This window comes from Entelurus aequoreus, linkage group LG22 (genome assembly GCF_033978785.1).
Source record: "Entelurus aequoreus isolate RoL-2023_Sb linkage group LG22, RoL_Eaeq_v1.1, whole genome shotgun sequence".
NCBI classification, from domain to species: domain Eukaryota; kingdom Metazoa; phylum Chordata; class Actinopteri; order Syngnathiformes; family Syngnathidae; genus Entelurus; species Entelurus aequoreus.
Window position 1 is genome coordinate 14397746 of NC_084752.1, and position 19024 is coordinate 14416769.

Sequence of the window (19024 nt, forward strand, 5' to 3'; positions counted from 1 at the left end):
GACTAGGATGGTAGAAGGTGGGGATTGAACCCCAGTAACCAGCAACCCTCCGATTGCTGGCACAGCCACTCTACCAACTTCGCCACGCCGTCCCTATACAATTGTATATGGTTTAATAGGTATAATGAAACACAATTAAGCATACAAAGTCAACTTGTTTGCACTCTAATGGTACTTCAACATTTATCTCCCGTCCTCTCATTTTGTCATGTTTTGACATTCCCCATGTTCGGTAGCTTGTAAGGATCTTTTGTCTCCTCCTCCACACTAGTCCAACAGCCCCTCTCTGTCCTCCTCCCAGACCTTGTTATGAGCGTTATTAGAGAGCTGGTGGTGTCTCTCGAGTCACAAGACTGGCAGCAAGTTCTCAAAACTAGGTCACAGGTTTTGGTGGATAACCAGCATAGACGGCGACTGACCACGAGATGGCCCTGAGCACTCCTAAGCGTTTCTCAATGGTTGTGGTATTTCCTTACGATGCTGTGTGTAGTCCAGTAAAAGGTCCTGTGCTAACAAATTCTAAATAGTCTATCGTGTCAAAATAAAAACCCATGTGGACTATTCTCATTCATATTTGTGAATAGCCTTCTGGCAGCAAACATTTTAGATGTTTCAGTGAATTCATTGTCATTTTTGTTTTGCTGTCAGCAGTATTGGAAACAAAAGTGCTTAGTTTACTTTGCTCACAGCTGGTAATCCAATAATGACATTAAAGTAATCAATACCTCAATATTAGAAGCAAGCAGCAACGTGGGAACTAAAACAAATGCTTATTTGCTAACTTATTTCCTTCTCTTCCTGCAGCTCTTTGCCATTGTGGTGTTTGCCTGCATAACCACAGAGGGCTACGTCAACACTGCATACAGCGCAGAGGCCAAGTGCATCTTCAACCAGAATGACTCTGCATGCCATTACGCCGTTGGCATTGGCGTCATTGCCTTCCTCGCCTGCGTGGGCTTCCTGGTTTTGGACGTTTACATGCCTTTCATGAGCAACGCACAGCATAGGAAATATGCTGTGATGGCAGACCTGGGATTCTCTGGTGAGACTTAACATTTCATAAGAGCTTTATTGATGAAATTATTTGTACGATTTTCAATTTGCAACTACCGATGTACTCTATAAATTTCCAGATTATAGAGTACACCTAACCTGACTCTAGCCAGACCCTTGTAGTTCGCTGAGCTCCACGCAAGGGTCTGGGCTCGAAGGCATTGCAAACTCCTTCAAGATAGCAAAAAATAATGAACCAATCAGGATCGCCGGGCTGGATTTCATAGATGTGACGTAGCGCCGAAGGGACTGTTTGATTCAAACAACAATGGCGGCACGGAGCGAGGAGTCGTGTGCTGACATTGATTCTGCTATTGCAACTGTTTTGCGACATCGATCGAATATTAATTATTTAAAAGATGAACCGAACGGTTTTGAAGGCATTTATTGGTGGCAAGGATGTTTTGGCTCTTCTTCCGACCGGGTTTGGATTTCCCAGCGTCGCTCTCATCAGCGTCACGGGTTGATTTCCATGTGCGTGGTTGAAGTAGCACGTCATTCAAGATAACGGACAAGTGGTTTATCCAATCACATACAACGATTTTTTTTACAAGACCCCGCCTTCTGAAATACATCTCCTATTGAGAACTAACTCCCAGATTCTTGTGTGGAGCTCAGTGAACGACAAGGATCTGGCGAGAGTCAAGTTAGAGTACACCTGTATTCAAGACTCACTCACTAAATCCTAGAAGAAAAAAAACAGTTATCCATACATTAGCCGCACAGGACTATAAGCCACAGATATATACAAGGCGTGTAACGATTGATCGATATAATGATTTATATTCCTAAAGTTTAAGTATATCAATCTGTGCTTGGCAATTCAGCCTTCCGGAAGATAGGTATTGATCCAACATCAATTTAAAAGGCAATATATAGATTTTATCAAAATTATTTTATCAGAAAACATTGGGTTTAAGAATGGCAGACTTCATTACTCAAGTCTGTCTGCCCATCTGTGACGTCATCAAAAGAAAAATGGCAGATGCCTACGGTGGTCAAGAAAGGTCATACCAAATGCAAACGCCACAAGACAATATCGTTATTTACAACACAAAAACTTTCAGCTACATCATGATTTGTAAAAGCCACAACAAATAAAAATGACACAAGTACAACACAATAATATAAAGCCACAACTTAACTTTACTACAAAGGATTTGACGGACAAAACGGAAGTTCGTCGACAGACCAAATTGAGATGGAAAGTTAAAAACAGTATAATGAACTCTCACAGCGTATAAGTAATATTGAAAAAGCAAAAACAAAAGTTATTTATGACATAAAAATTTGTCACACTTTACTTACGTTTTCAACTTTGTTCATTACACCCTTGGCCATTTGGTCCATTTGTCGCCCAAACTTGTCCGCTGTCACTTTATGATGTTCCGTGTTTATTAATATGAGAGTAGTAGCAGGTCAAACCACTGCTCACTTAATTTCTGAGGTAAACCTACTGCTAATTCAACCTGAAGAGATGTTGGTTGCACTTTATTTTTGATATCAATATTGTATTACTTTATGTTTATAATCCGGTGCGGTTTATATATGAAAAAAGATCGAAAATAGACCATTCATCGGCAGTGCGCCTTATAATCCGGTGCGCCCTATGGTGCGGAATATACGGTAAACAATATTTCCAATTGCAATGAATAGAAACACAGTGATGGATCTGTGTGGTGTTACAAGATGATGACATTGCACTGCAAACATATTTGACTTGTTTAAGACTTAAAAAGCAGTTGTTAATAATAGACTTCTCTGCTGTTAGATGTTACATAATGTTAACATCTTGTGCCAATACAAATTGTAATAAAAAAATCATTTTTTTGACGTCTTTATTTACACCAATTACTTATAGTACCGATAAATACCGGTATCGATAAGGGTATCGTATCGTTTCCTAAAAATTATATTGGCAACATTAAGATACGAAAGTTAAAGTAGTTGTCAAATGAATGAGATGCCCACAGAGACCACAGAAAAAGAGGGGCACCTATAAAATGAGATAAGTAAGCAGTAAAAAAAATTGCACCTCTGGCATTTCTTATTTCCACTGTTAGCACAAATGAATGTGATTTAGCATGGGTGAATTAGCATTACAATTATCAATCCGTCCAAATTTGACTTTAATTTGTAAACTTACACCAAATCTAATTTCTAAGCGCTAGCTCTTCAGTCACCAATTAAATTCACTTCTAAACATTTACTGCATCATTCACCAGCAATTATATATTATTTTCATACTGCAATTACAAGTTTCATGATTTACATTTTCCACTCTTTGCTCATATATTACTTACATACATACATACATACATACATACATACATATTGTTCTGGTTAGTGCTAATGGCCTCATCTGTATTGCAAACAATCCTATTTTTATAGGGTTGTCACGGTATTTAGATTTTTAGCTCGATAACACACGGTACGATGACTATGTCAACATGTGTGCTAGCATTGTTCACGTCATCATTATCGCTTCCATGTTTTTGCCAAAGCAGATTTGTGGTTATGAAAACAAAGAAGGGTGAAAAGGGCAACAGGAAAAGCCAAGCACCTGTTACCATTTTCTTTTTATGGTTTTCGGCCATTCTTTCATCCCTCTTTCAACAACGAACAAAATGCACCGATTTTCACAAATAGAGGAAAATGATGTCAAACTGCCGTAGGTTTAAAAATATTTTTTTTATTACCCGTTCTTTATGTCTTTGGCCAAAGTCCAAAGTAAATGTGCAAGCAATGGTTAGTTTCTGTTATGTCAATAACAGCTCATTGTAGCCTAACAAAATGTTTTATGTTTGTAATGTAGCATTAGACCAAGGGTTGGCAACCCAAAATGTTGAAAGAGCCATATTGGACCACAAATACAAAAAAGTAATCGGTCTGGAGCCGCAAAAAATGTAAAGTCTTATATAAGTGTTATAATGAAGACAACAAATGATGTAAGTGGCTAATTATTTATATTAGCCTACTATCAAAATGACTGTGTCGCAGGTTGACGCATATCTTCGTTGACACAAATGTTGAAATATAATATTTATTCTACACATTTTTACAACATTGGAAAACATTAGTAAAAAGAGGGTGAGATAACTCCTGGAAATTACTGTCTTAGAACGGCCAAAGGTATAGATGTGTGTGTCCAATTTAAAGGAAACAGCAGGCTGTCTTCTTCTAATGGATTTATTCCAAGCTGTGCAAGCTGGCTAACGTTTGCTGTGGTCTGGAACAACATGGCGCACAAACAACTATGAGAAATGCAGCCAATTTTACATACAGATAAATTTGTGTCATGAGACATGCAAATATAAATGATATACACAGAGGACATAAGTAAAGGAAATTGAATGAGCTGAAATATACCTACAACCGAGGCATAATGATGCAATATGTACATACAGCTAGTCTAAATAGCATGTTAGCATCGATTATTGACCAAATATGCCTGATTAGCACTCCAACAAGTCAATAATATCAACAAAGCTCACCTTTGTGCATTCACACACAGCATAAAATGTTTGGTGGACAAAATGAGACAAAGAAGCAGTGGCATAAAACACGTCTTTCTGTGGCAGCATTGGAGAAAGTTATACATGTAAACAAACTGTTGCGTCACAGTCCAAACAACGGTGAGTTCAAGGGCCGCTGAAATTAGTAGGACAAAACGGCGCTCGCCAAATACTCTCATCAGTGAAGTATAAACACAAACATATTAAACAGTGGGCTTTCTCACAATTAGGAAGGTTGGTGTCGTGTGTGTCCTCCTACACAAACCATGTTACAAAAAAAAACATATTTTTTACCCCCTTTTTTTTCCATTTCCATACATTTTTTAAAAAGCTCCATGGAGCCACCAGGGCACGGCTAAAGAGCGGCGGGTTGCTGACCCCCGCATTAGACCATACAGTATATTTGCGTATGGCGTAGTGGGTAGAGCGGCCGTGCCAGAAACCTGAGGGTTGCAGGTTCGCTCCCCGCCTCTTGACGTCCAAATCGCTGCCGTTGTGTCCTTGGGCAGGACACTTCACCCTTTCCCCCGGTGCCGCTCACACTGGTGAATGAATGATGGGTGGTGGTCGGAGGGGCCGTAGGCGCAAACTGGCAGCCTCGCTTCCGCCAGTCTACCCCAGGGCAGCTATGGCTACAAATGTAGCTTACTCCCACCAGGTGTGAATGAATGATGGGTTCCCACTTCTCTGTGAGCGCTTTGAGTATCTGATAATAGAAAAGCGCGATATAAAATCTAATCCATTATTATTTATTATTATTTATGGTCCGGAAAATACGATACAGTAGTTTTAGGAAATAATGTGATAATGATGTTTAGCGTTTAGCTTGGAGACCGCACTGATGCGGTTTCTCTTTCGAGCTGGTTCTCCGTCCAGTGTTGCCAAATCTGCTTATTGTCTTCTTATTACAAACGACTTCTTTTCTTAAAGCTGGTTGCGCGTCTCTCTTGCGACATCTGGCAACACTGTCTCCATGTAGGAACTTGGAAATCGGTGTTTATATTTCACATGGGGATGTAACGATATTATGTAGCGGTTATTGTGACCAAAATGATCATGGTCAATGTTCCCTCTAATTGTTCATGTGTGTGAGCAAACACAAAAACTCCCTGAGCATTCAGTGGAGCACATGTTTATTATAACACTCAAATGACAGAAGTCATTTTCATGCGATTAGTTTCTAATATTAGTGATTTGGCCCACTTGTAATGAAAATAACCAAATAAATGTTGTTTTTCATAAGCTATGTATTAGTATTGTACAGTATGTCTGGATGGAGGTCCTGCTTTGGAAATAATTGGTACCCCTTTCAGAGATCACTTTTAGTTCCCCTTAAACATTGTCATGTTGCACAATGAAATGTAAGCATGGGATAGAGTGTACGTTCTTGTAACTTTCTCTAGTAACAGCATTTTCAGAATAATATCCATAAATTAACATTAATAATAAATGACAGTAGAAGCACACGTATGATTGAGGAGTCGTAGTGTAACTTTGTGTGGTGTTTGAGTTTTCCGACTTTTTGTGTGTTCATAAAAGCACCAGTGACTAAGTGTTATGAGTGCGTGTGTTGGTGCAGGTGAAAGAGAGCGAGCGGTTGCTGTTGATATGACAGAAGACAGAGTTGGTTTTACCTGGTTTGTACGGCAGAAAATGACTAGTTTTTCGAGATAGAAGTTTTTTACTCACGTTTTTGGTGTGGTTATGGCCGAATACAAACAGTTTTGCTCAATAAAGTGATCGATATAATTTCTGTCCTCGAAGCGTCTCGACAGGCGTTACAATAATTGAACGGTGTTGACGATCAATGTTTTAACGGTTAGGGCTGTTTGTTGTGTTTATTTTGTTTAGAATTCAGATGGGATTTGATTTTGTGCGCGGCATGAATTTGCTGTGTGCATAGGACGCTTGAGCAGTGTGCAATTGCACAGGCGAGCACCTTGGAGGGAACGTTGATCATGGTTATAGTTATTATCGCGGTATTGGTAAATGTGCTCAAAAAGTACTTAAACACACATTGAAATCTTTTGACCAAGTTATTTTAATGAATTAAATTAAATAACTAAAATAGGTAGACACTATTTTAGAAAACCCACTATTTTGCATGTTTTGTGTTTCTTACGCTTTACTAATAGTGTTTTATAGTCTTAGTATTTTATCTGTATTAATGGTTAAGCTTTTATTGTTTTGAATACTGGTCTGTACTGTAGCACTTTAAGACGTATTTAAATACAACGTGTGTAACAAATAAAATCTATTATTTATTATTGCTGGCGGGCGTTGTGGCGTTCTACTCTGTTCATCAGTCCTTGAACGCTCTGTAAAAACACCTCTGTTTTGTATATTTCTGAGTATATATCGATCGCTCTGTGCTAAGAGAGCACAGCCCTGTAGGTTCACTGTGTACAACTGAATAGTTTAGTTGCTCAGACAGCAATGTGTTTATACAAGTTTAGATTGGGGTATGTCGTTTCTTAATGGGAAAAGGGAAGCAATTATAGTAAATACGGTTTTTCGTCATTTAAAACGGTAATACTGTCGAGAGTTTTACCGTGGTTGTCATTAATAACGTTTATCAGTACATCCCTAGTTGCACACACAAGTTTTTAAGTGACTGACCGGGGAAGTTAGTTAACAAGTGATATGTTTGTATGGAAGTGTTATTATGGCAAAATTATTTGCAAACGCGTATCTCAACCTGTGCGTGTGTAATGCAATTCACGTGTCTGTATATCAATCCGTGTGTGTGTGTAATCAGATCTATGTCTTTGATTTAAGGTGTACGCATTATAATTTGTTTGTGTGTAAAAAAAAAAAACAAATAAAATCTTGTTTGTCTGTATTTCGATCGGCGTGTGTATAAAAAAAAAAATTATAAAAATGTTTTTAAATGTGTTTGAAGCAGGAACCCTCTATTGGCTGTCTTTTTACAAGTGATTTTGCAACACTTCTGTTGTGTACGACTTCTGTCTGTACAGCGATTTGAACATGTAAAAGGATTTATCTGTAACTTCCCCTTACCTTTCCTTATACTCACCACTAGTCGGCGCCTTGCAGCCACTCACATGAAAGTGACTTTTCATCAGTCAAAATGTATTTATATAGCCCTTAATCACAAGTGTCTCAAAGGGCTGCACAAGCCACAACGACATCCTCTGCTCCGATCCCGCATCAGGGCAAGAAAAAACTCAACCCAATGGGATACAATGAGAAACCTCGGAGGGGACTGCAGATGTGGGGACCCCCCCCCCCCCTCTGGGTGACCGTGCAATTGACTTACTCATCACTTACTGTAAATAAACATTCATGTTTTATCAGTATCTTTGTGGTCAGAGGTATTTTTATATTCGCATAGGTTATCAGTAATTACATAGTGGCAGGGCTCTCCCTTAGAGATGCCATAAATACCTCCCCAAGGCTCCTCGCAATGTAACTCTTAATTCCTCCCGAATGACATAGCTTCCCACAGTCACCCTATCTCTAAGGGAGAGCTCCACCCCTCGGCGAAGGAAATGCGATCGTATCGGCCTCTGTTAGTGCAAAACAGTAACTTTTATTTACAGCAGGTGATAAAAAAGTCCATTGTTTTTTGACAAGGCAACAGGAGTGTGAGTGGCTGCAAGGCGCCGACTAGGGAAACTATAGAGAAAAGGTAAGGGGAAGTTACAGACAAATCCTTTTACACGTTCAAATCGCTGTACAGTGTACAGACAGACAAGTCATACACGGCAGAAGTGTTGCAAAGTCACATGTAAAAAGACAGCCAATGGAGGGTTCCTGCTTCACACAAATCTAAATACACACACACACACACACACACACACACACACACAGTTGTTTTTTTTTATTACACATGCCAATCGAAATGCAGACAGATATTTTTTACACACAGACAAATCATAACACGGACAGACAACTTAAAACACACACAGGAATTGGATTACATATGCACAGATTGAGCTACACGTTTGCAAATAATATTGGTACAATAATACTTCCATATGTATGACTGTGTAGTGTGTACCAAAGCTAAAACAAAATACTAAACATGACAAATTGAAACACAGCATCCGCAGCTTCAAATAGGGCTCAAAAGTGTGACGTGGAAACGTCATGCATTGTGGTTCTTGCTTGACTTAGAATAGCTTATTTACATGGTTGAATACAACACTGTGTCCTAAAGTACTTTTTTTCTTTTAACAAATTCAAAACACGGCGTGAACGTGAGACATAATTAACTGCCTTAATCGTTGTCATGATCGATTCAGAGGGGGAAAAAACTATTTACTAATATTTGTCTCATTTCCAGCGCAGAAGCAAAGCCAAGTGAGTCGGGTTAGTGAGCTAATAAAGAGACGATGAATAGCTTGGAAAGCAACCGTGAGACGATCAAACTTTACTTTTAACGCCATCACCTGGTACATATTGGTGTGGTTACGGGTTACGAACAACATACAGTATTTGGTAAAAAGGCAATGCCCCTATTCATAGATCAATAACTGAGAAGACTTTAAATATTTCACACATTATTGCACTATGTATTTCAGTCTTGAAATATATTTAGTTTGAAACAAATTTCTCCAGGAGACACCACACAGTGACATGTCCTGTTGACTTACCTCTGAAAAGACAACTGTATTCTCTTTCTGATGTAAAATTCCCAGGTCTTGCACACACCCAAAGTTGTTTTGTCCGTGAGCCTTTCCCGACTTTGCATTTCGAAATGTTTGGCCCATATAAAAACTGACTGTTTTCGACTACCGGTAGATACAGGACACATTCGGCAGCTTGCTCAAATCTCGTCAATTGGACGTGCTTATATGGATCAATTCCACCAGTTTTATTTATTTTTAAGATGGCGAGCCTTTAGAAAAGGGTCCAGTTGGTTTCTGTGTTTAATCCAGTTTGTTGCTCTCTCTCACAATATCGTTAGTTGAGTACAGCCATGTAAACAAAAACTTTGTGCATCAACAATGGCTACCAAGCCTCCACAATGCATTGCGAAATGCTCGTAACTCAGCTTGCAATTTAAAGCGTAACAAGAAGCTGAGAGAGAGCTCGTATCTCAAATTACTTTCTACAAGTATTCCTTACTTAGGCATTATCATGTGAGAAATGTACACAAACATTAGCGTGTCAACACTACATGATTATACCGAACGTTTTACCTTTTTCTATGTCCCGCTGCTCTACTTTCCCCCTTCATATGCAGAGTTGCGTAAAACAGACCTCTCACTATTTCCCTTGCCGTAAGGTATTATTCATTGTTGTAAAGCAGCAGATGATGTTGACGAGAGAGCAGAACGGTGGACGAGACCATGACACTGATTCTCTTTAAATTGATCAGCTGGACATGATGGCGTCAACAGGGAGGAACAAAGAAGTAGTCAGTAGTTGAACTGCTCCTCCGCTGTTTTTTAAAATGATGTAAATGTATTAAACTATGTCCAAAAGGAGAACTAGACAAATAATGTTTGTATTACCATATAATCTGGACTCTAAGGCACACTTAAAATCCTTTTTTTTTCCCTCAAAACTCGACAGTGCGCCTTATAACCCGGTGCGCCTAATGTAAGGAATATGTTTGGTTGAGCTTACCCACCTCAAAGACATTTTATTTGGTACATGGTGTAATGATAAGTGTGACTAGTAGATAGCAGTCAAACATCAGAGATAAGTGTAGGTTGCACCGTTTGATGTGCTTCAACATAGGAGTATTATTATGGTGTGTGTGTATAAGGTAAGACCTATTATCTGGTGTTTTGTTTCACAATATTATGCAAAATTTACTTTTCTTACCCTCTAGTACCTGCTGATCTGTATTTGGGATCTGCATAAAGCCTGAAAAATTGTGCGCATCCACCTTTGTAGTCCAAGGCGACACCGTAGTCGATAATCTTCTTCTTTATCCCTATCTTCATGCGTGGCGCTCCAGACTATAATTGATAGCTGTGGTCTTACACAAATAATAAATGAACCCACGCATCGCAACGGTAATACGATAGATCTAGTGCTTGTCAGGGGTGTCACCACCTCTAAAGTTACGATACTCCCGTACACTAAAGTAATGTCCGATCATTACCTTATAAAATTCGAAGTTCTGACTCATTGTCAACAAACTAATAATAATAATAGTAACTACTATAGCAGCCGCAACATTAATGCTACCACAACGACGACTCTTACTGACCTACTGCCTTTGGTAATGGCACCATTCCCAAATTATGTGGGCTCTATTGATAACCTCACTAACAACTTTAATGACGCCCTGCGCGACACCATTGATAGTGTAGCACCGCTAAAGCTAAAAAGGGCCCCTAAAAGGCGTACCCCATGGTTTACAGAAGAAACTAAAGCCCAGAAATTATCATGTAGAAAGCTGGAACGCAAATGGCGTGCGACTAAACTTGAGGTTTTCCATCAAGCATGGTGTGACAGTTTAATAAATTATAAACGCATGCTTACCTCAGCTAAAGCTAAATATTACTCAAATCTCATCCACCTCAACAAAAATGATCCTAAATTTCTGTTTATTACAGTAGCATCGCTAACCCAACAAGGGCCTCCTCCCAGTAGCTCCACCCACTCAGCAGATGACTTTATGAATTTCTTTAATAAGAAAATTGAAGTCATTAGAAAAGAGATTAAAGACAAAGACTGGACTTTCGCTGATGTGTTGGACTTTCACAATATTATGTCAGACCCACTCGACATCCATTGATTTCGGTCTCCCCTAGAGGGGGGGGGGGGGGGGGGTTACCCACATATGCGGTCCTCTCCAAGGTTTCTCATAGTCATTCACATTGACGTCCCACTGGGGTGAGTTTTCCTTGCCCGTATGTGGGCTCTGTACCGAGGATGTCGTTGTGGCTTGTACAGCCCTTTGAGACACTTGTGATTTAGGGCTATATAAATAAACATTGATTGATTGATTGATTGATTGACTATCTTCTTGTTATGTGACATTCATCCTCCACTGTTGCCATTTCTAATATAAAGTAGTGTAAAGTTCTTACTTATATCTGTCAGTAAACTCGCCATGAAAGCGCTAAAACATACCGGTGTAGTTAGTTTACTTTATTCACCCAAGGAACTTTAGTTATTAGAGTTCAGGTCGGACGGTGTTTCATGGGACACATTTCCGGTGTTGTTGTTTCCGGATGAGGAGATGCTGCTCCGTTATTGATTGAAGTAAAGTCTGAATGTCATTAAAACAGTTAGCTCCATCTTTTGACACTTCTTCCACTCCCGTCCTTGCACGCTACACCGCTACAACAAAGATGACGGGGAGAAGACGCTGCCGAAGGGTACCAAACTAAGTGTGAACAAGATTCTCGTAATGCCCAGTAATACTGACTCAGGCTGCTTCTTCTTCTACAACTGTACTCCTGTCCTATCAGGGGAAGCAACATGATGTTAATGTTTGTGTGTGCATTTTTGTCAGGCGCATGGACCTTCTTGTGGTTTGTGTGTTTCTGCCTGTTGGCCAGTCAATGGGGTCGCACACATGACGTCAGCAGTATCCCCCAGGATGCTGCACGTGCAACCGTGGCCTTCTCCTTCTTTTCCATTGCCACCTGGGTGAGCCAGCTTACTTTTTTTTTTTTGTGGTCGTTAGAACCATCAATATGCTGTCATAGCTGGGAGTGTCTAGATCAGGGTTCAGCAACCTGTACTATTAAAAAGCAATTAAGCTGCCTCTTCCACTAAAGGAAAATAGTCTGGAGCCACAAAACATAACACAGCTTATAAACTTTTAAATGTTTTCATCTTTTTTTTTGCTGTATTCATGTCGGAAGAGGTAATTTTCACATTTAAACCAATACGGTACCTGGGAAACAATACTGATACTTTTCAGCCCTTTTTGTGTGTGTTATTAAATGTACATTTTTTAATGTAACGTTTAAATATGTGATTATGATAAATGTACAGTTGTGATATCTTGTTTTTTTATTACATTTTCAAAACGTTAGATGGCAGTAGTTTAGACTATGGTATGTTGCCTAGCTAGAAAGTAATCTTTGCCATTAAGTTGAATGTGCCAGCCTAGTTTTACACTACGCCCTACAAAGTGTTTATACTATAAACATTGTACTTATTACACACCAGCTGTTTGATTATAGGGTAACGTGCATCTCAGTTGTCGTTTTCATTAACAAAGTTGAAGGTGTTGAAATTGCCATGTAAAATACTGCTAATTAGTAGCATGTCTATGGAAAATGTAATTTTTAAATTAGCATTGACCTAGTGCATTTAGAAAAGAGGAGCCTTACTGTTTTCTATCAGGAATACTTGCTTTGTTGGCATGAAGATTGCAACATTACATAAAGACAGTCCGACTGAGTCCGCTTTGAGTGCTGTTTAATTAAGTGTTTGTTTCCTCGCTAAGTGTTTGAGTCTGTGTCTTGTCTGCAACCGGACGTCACATCACGTGTAACAAAGGTATCGAAATGTGTCACCGTTTGAGTTTATGTGACTTTATTCCAGGGATGTCAAACTGGTTTTCATTGAGGGCCACATCGCAGTTATGGTTGCCATCAGAGAATGAATTTGCCTCTGGATTTCATTATTAATTATATATTGATTTTTTTTTAAGTAGACTGTCGATTTTACAGTAAAAACTTTACATTTACAAAATGTTACTGTAAAATAGTGTTTTTTTATTTCTTACAACATTTTACGGTAAATATAAAATCAGTACCACTGTTTTGTTTTTTATGGACAAAGCTGGCAGCTTAATTGCCAGAATTTTACTATTAAATTGACATTGGTTTTTACAACATTATATTGTTAATGGAAAAACAGTACAAGTTCCTTTTTTTATTCTGGTAACTTAGCCGCCAGTTTTTCTACTGTAAAAACAAATGTACCGTCTTTCCATTTCCAGTTATACACCGTTAAAAACAACAACCATAGATTTTACAGTCAAAAACTGGCAGCTCAGTCAACAGAATTTTAACACAAAAAACAGTAGTAGTTTCTTTTCAATTTACAGTAATATGCTGTAAAGAACAACGTAAAATATATTGTCATTTTTATTAATTTGATGGTTCATTTGCTCTAAAGTTAAGTATTTTTATTGATACAAAAACATGTTTGGAAAGTATGATAGTATACTGTAATATTTGTTGCACTTTTTTATTTCATTCATTTTTCATTTATTTATTTATTTCAGGCAATGACATTAAAAAAAAGTACAATGTTGACAACACATAATAATATAAATTAATATAGTGCAAAAGGTAATGCATAATTATCCAGTTTTGCCTGAAAGAGAGTGGGAAGAAGATAACTTATTTAATCCCACCCCCAGTTCTCCAATATTGGATTTAATAGGTATGCAATTTGAAGCGTAGATACAGTACAGGCCAAAAGTTTGGACACACCTTCTCATTACCTTCTCTTTATTTTCATGACTATTTACATTGTAGTTTGTCACTGAATTATCAAAACTATGAATGAACACATGTGGAGGTATGTACCGTATTTTTCGGACTATAAGTCGCTCCGGAGTATAAGTCGCACCGGCCGAAAATGCATAATAAAGAAGAATAACATAACATAAATAAGTCGCATTTTTTTGGGAAATTTATTTGATAAAACCCAACACCAAGAATAGACATTTGAAAGGCAATTTAAAATAAATAAAGAATAGTGAACAACAGGCTGAATAAGTGTACGTTATATGACTCATAAATAACCAACTGAGAACGTGCCTGGTATGTTAACGTAACATATCATGGTAAGAGTCATTCAAATAACTATAACATATAGAACATACTACCGGTACACGTTTACCAAACAATCTGTCACTCCTAATCGCTAAATCCCATGAAATCTTATACGTCTAGTCTCTTACGTGAATGAGCTGAATAATATTTGATATTTTACGGTAATGTGTTAATGATTTCACACATAAGTCGCTCCTGAGTATAAGTCGCACCCCCGGCCAAACTATGAAAAAAATTGCGACTTATAGTCCGAAACATACGTTACTTGACAAAAAACGGTGAAATAACTGAAAACATATGTTGTATTCTGGTTTCTTCAAAATAGCAACCCTCTTGCTCTGATTACTTTTTGGCACATTGTTTGCATTCTCTCGACGAGCTTCAAGAGGTAGTCACCTGACAGGGTTTTCACTTCACAGGTGTCATAATGTCTTCAATGACAATCTACAATGTAAATAGTCTTGAAAATAAAGAAAACGCATTGAAATGAGAAGGTGTGTCCAAACTTTTGGCCTGTACTGTATATTTTTTCCGTCAAAATAAAAAATAAAAAACATTACATTTAGTGAGAAAATATTAAGTATTTTATTGACATATATAATTTCCAGGTGTTTGCGGGCCAGGTCTGGCCCCCGGGCTTTGGGTTTGACACCTGTGCTTTATACCAAGTACTTTCGATAGATTTCGACCGGTGCCTGTGAAAGTACCAAATTCGGTATATCCCTGTTTTCATGGATCGCTTGACACATTCACGTCCTTACAGACAATTGGAACTTTTAGATCTGTTATCAAAAAAGATATGCACATTTCCTCGACTCCAGTGTTAAAAAAAAATCTCTCAGCAAGGAGGCCGAAGAGTGCTGAGCCCTGGTCTAGGTCCTTGTCCAAGAATAGAGGCAATGGAAGGTTGACTTGGAAAATGTTCAGGTTAACACATCATTATTGCTTGGTCACTACTGCTTCCCTGACTTTGTGTTTGCTCGTGCAGGCAATCCTCACCTACTTCGCCTTGGGTCGCTTCCGTCGAGGCGCAAGTGACGTCACTATCCCAACGTACAGCGAGCCACCTGCGGATCAACACACTCCCTACCCGCCGACGTACGCCCCCACCTCCTATAACCCCACGCCGTACACCCCCACCACTTATGCGGCCTACCCCAGCATACCCGACACGGATCAACAGCTTCCCTTCACCACAAACCTGCAGCCACAAGGCTATCAGCCGCCCACTTACTGACGCAACGGGACGCCTTACAAAGCTTCCGGCTGGTTTGTTGGTAGATCGCGGTTTGCGTGGCACTCGTCCGCCACCGTGTCATATTGATACAGCTTTTCTCATATTGCTATAACCTGACAAGTTGAGATGAGGGACACTTGCAGATGGCGTCCAAGGGTCAAGCTCTCTGGACTGCGGTCAGATCTTGACTTACAGACCGAGTGCCTAATCTGACCTGTGTGCTACGACAACACTTACCTCAAGCAGGCAAAAGGAATGTACGTGCAGGGTTGTTGTGACACTGCCAAGAACAGTTGATGATACTGTTCACTTGCATTTGTACACTTTCTTTGTGAAATTCTGCCTTTTTAATCACCACCTGTGCCACCATTTTTCTCTTATGTGGATAACATCTTTTCCATGAATTGAATAATTTATCTTTACAACACTCGAAGTCATTTGTGGTTGAGTAAAAAGTAGTTGTGGCTCCCAACAATCTTTGAGATAGTTTTTTTTTGGTATTTTTTATGAGTGTCTAAAAAGACCAGCTTGTACAGATGCCTTTTAAACGTGTGGCTTACATTTAGATAGAGGTGATTAGCAGAAAACAAATAATGCTGAAGTAATTGAACAGTAACTAATTAACAGAAATGTATCCTGAAAGAGCAACCATAAGTTTCACCTCAGTCCTGGGAGACTTCTTGTGCTAAAAAGTTGTCATTACTACAAAACCCAAAACCGGTGAAGTAGGCACGTTGTGTAATTCGTGAATAAAAACACAATACAATGATTTGCAAATCCTTTTCAACTTATATTCAATTGAATAGACTGCAAAGACAAGATATTTAATGTTGGAACTGAGAAACTTTTTTGCAAATAATCATTAACTTAGAATTTAATAGCAGCAAGCAACACATTGCAAAAAAGTTGGCACAAGGGCATTTTTACCACTGTGTTACATGGCCTTTCCTTTGAACAACACTCAGTAAACGTTTGGGAACTGAGGAGACCAATTTTTGAAGCTTTTCAGGTGGAATTCTTTCCCATTCTTGCTTGATGTACAGTTTAAGTTGTTCAACAGTCCGGGGTCTCCGTTGTGGTATTTTAGGCTTCATAATGCGCCACACATTTTCAATAGGAGACAGGTCTGGACTACAGGCAGGCCAGTCTAGTACCCGCACTCTTTTACTATGAAGCCACGCTGTTGTAACACGTGGCTTGGCATTGTCTTGCTGAAATAAGCAGGGGCGTCCACGATAACGTTGCTTGGATGGCAACATATGTTGCTGCAAAACCTGTTTGTACCTTTCAGCATTAATGGTGCCTTCACAGATGTGTAAGTTACCCATGCCTTGGGCACTAATACACCCCCATACCATCACAGATGCTGGCTTTTGAACTTTGCGCCTATAACAGTCTGTATGGTTCCTTTCCTCTTTGGTCCGGAGGACATGACATCCACAGTTTCCAAAAACAATTTGAAATGTGGACTCGTCAGACCACAGAACACTTTTGAACTTTGCATCAGTCCATCTTAGATGAGCTTGGGCCCAGTGAATCCAGCTGCGTTTCTGGGTGTTGATGATAAATGGCTTTGGCTTTGCATAGTAGAGTTTTAACTTGTACTTACAAATGTAGCGACCAACTGTAGTTACTGATAGTGGTTTTCTGAAGTGTTCCTGAGCCCATGTGGTGATGTCCTTTACACACTGATATCGGTTTTTGATGCAGTACCGCCTGAGGGATTGAAGGTCACGGGCATTCAATGTTGGTTTTCGGCGTTGCCGTGATTTCTCCAGATTCTCTGAACCTTTTGATGATATTACGGACCGTAGATGGGGAAATCCCTAAATTACTTGCAATAGCTGGTTGAGAAATGTTGTTCTTAAACAATTTGCTCACGCATTTGTTCACAAAGTGGTGACCCTCGCCCCAACCTTGTTTGTGAATGACTGAGCATTTCATGGAAGCTGCTTTTATACCCAATCATGGCACCCACCTGTTCCCAATTAGCATGTTCACCTGTGGGATGTTCCAAATAAGTGTTTGATGAGCATTCCCCAACTTTCTCAGTCTTTTTTGCCACTCGTGCCAGCTTTTTTGAAACATGTTGCAGGCATCAAATTCCAAATGAGCTAATATTTGCAAAAACTAACAACGTTTACCAGTTCGAACATTAAATATCTTGTCTTTGCAGTGTTTTCAATTGAATATAAGTTGAAAAGGATTTGCAAATCATTGTATTCTGTTTTATTCACCATCCACACAATGTGCCAATTTCACTGGTTTTGGGTTTTGTAAATATAAAACATTCTATGAGGATAAAGTGATTTTTGTTTTGTTTGTATTGATATTTTAAGTGACCTTTAAAGAGTTGCTTTTGGACTGCAACATTTTATTACATCATTCCTGACCCCCCCCCCCCCAAAAAAACAAGAATTACTTCATAAGGCCCACAAAATCATGTGACAGTGGAACCTGTTATAGTCCAGGTCCACCATGTTCTTATTACTTAAAAGTGCCAACCTAAGTCGACATAAAATATAACCTCTAAAGGGGTTTTTTGATGAAAAAGATACCAGTTTATGTTGACATGTGTTGTGGATTTGTGCTCAAGTTTAAATCAATGATAACAAAGGAAGGAAAGGAAGCTCCACATACTTTCAAAGCTTCATCATAACACCAACAAACTTCAGCCCTTCTTTCAGCCACCTTACTGCAACAGAATGCACTAATACATTTTGCACAAATAGAAGAACTTCGTATCAACAAACTGCAATAGTTTGAAAAATCATTTATCACCACCCAGCTTCCTTTCTCCCTGACTAAAATCACAAGGAAAGGAGTTACTTGAGTTATCGCGACAACCGCTTATGTTGACGGAAATCAGCCAATTCTGCAGGTTCCACTATATTAAACTGTTTTAATCACCTGACTGCTTGTATCTTCCCATTCAACTGCTAGTTTATTCATGACTTCTCAACAGTGCTAGTGTTTTGCTTTATTTGATGGGCAAAATACTCATCACTTTATTTTTTAGGCAAACCCTGACTAAATTTGAGGTTTAGTTTGATATGTTCCTGTTGAAAATGTGGTTTTAAAGAATCCAGATTAGTTTGTCACCTGATCTAAAGCCCATATATTCAACAAGGTTGATTTTTTTTATTTTTTTTTATTTTTTATTTTTTTTATTGGAGATGCTTAACCAGACCTGGGCAAATTAAGGCCCGGGGGCCGCATGCATGTTGAGCTTTTCAATCTGGCTCGCCGGACATTCCCAAATATTTTTTTTAGATCTTTAAGATCGAAACTGTAGCTGCCATTAAGATGTGCAGTGATGTTTCCACAGAGTGTTTCCAGAGCGACCAGCCTGAAATGCGGGTGTCAGGGACAGATGCGGAAGTAGATTTTTACAACAAAGTTCTCAAGCTTAGTGATGTATCAGATTGTAGGTGGGGGGTCTTTTTTCACTTCGCGTTCATACTTCGCTGTTTGTAGCATTTTTTTTG

At 39.0% G+C, this 19024-nt stretch overlaps 1 protein-coding gene across 1 annotated transcript in view; it reads left to right on the plus strand.

The window, feature by feature from the left end:
* syngr2b (synaptogyrin 2b) overlaps positions 1-17938 on the plus strand; it is a 29944-nt gene extending 12006 nt beyond the window's left edge. Inside the window, exons 2-4 of the mRNA XM_062033373.1 lie at positions 805-1042; positions 12013-12149; positions 15288-17938. Of these exons, the coding sequence (XP_061889357.1) occupies positions 805-1042; positions 12013-12149; positions 15288-15536 (624 nt within the window). The 3' untranslated portion in view covers positions 15537-17938. The remainder of the gene's footprint in view (positions 1-804; positions 1043-12012; positions 12150-15287) is intronic.
* The last annotated feature ends 1086 nt before the right edge of the window (positions 17939-19024 follow it).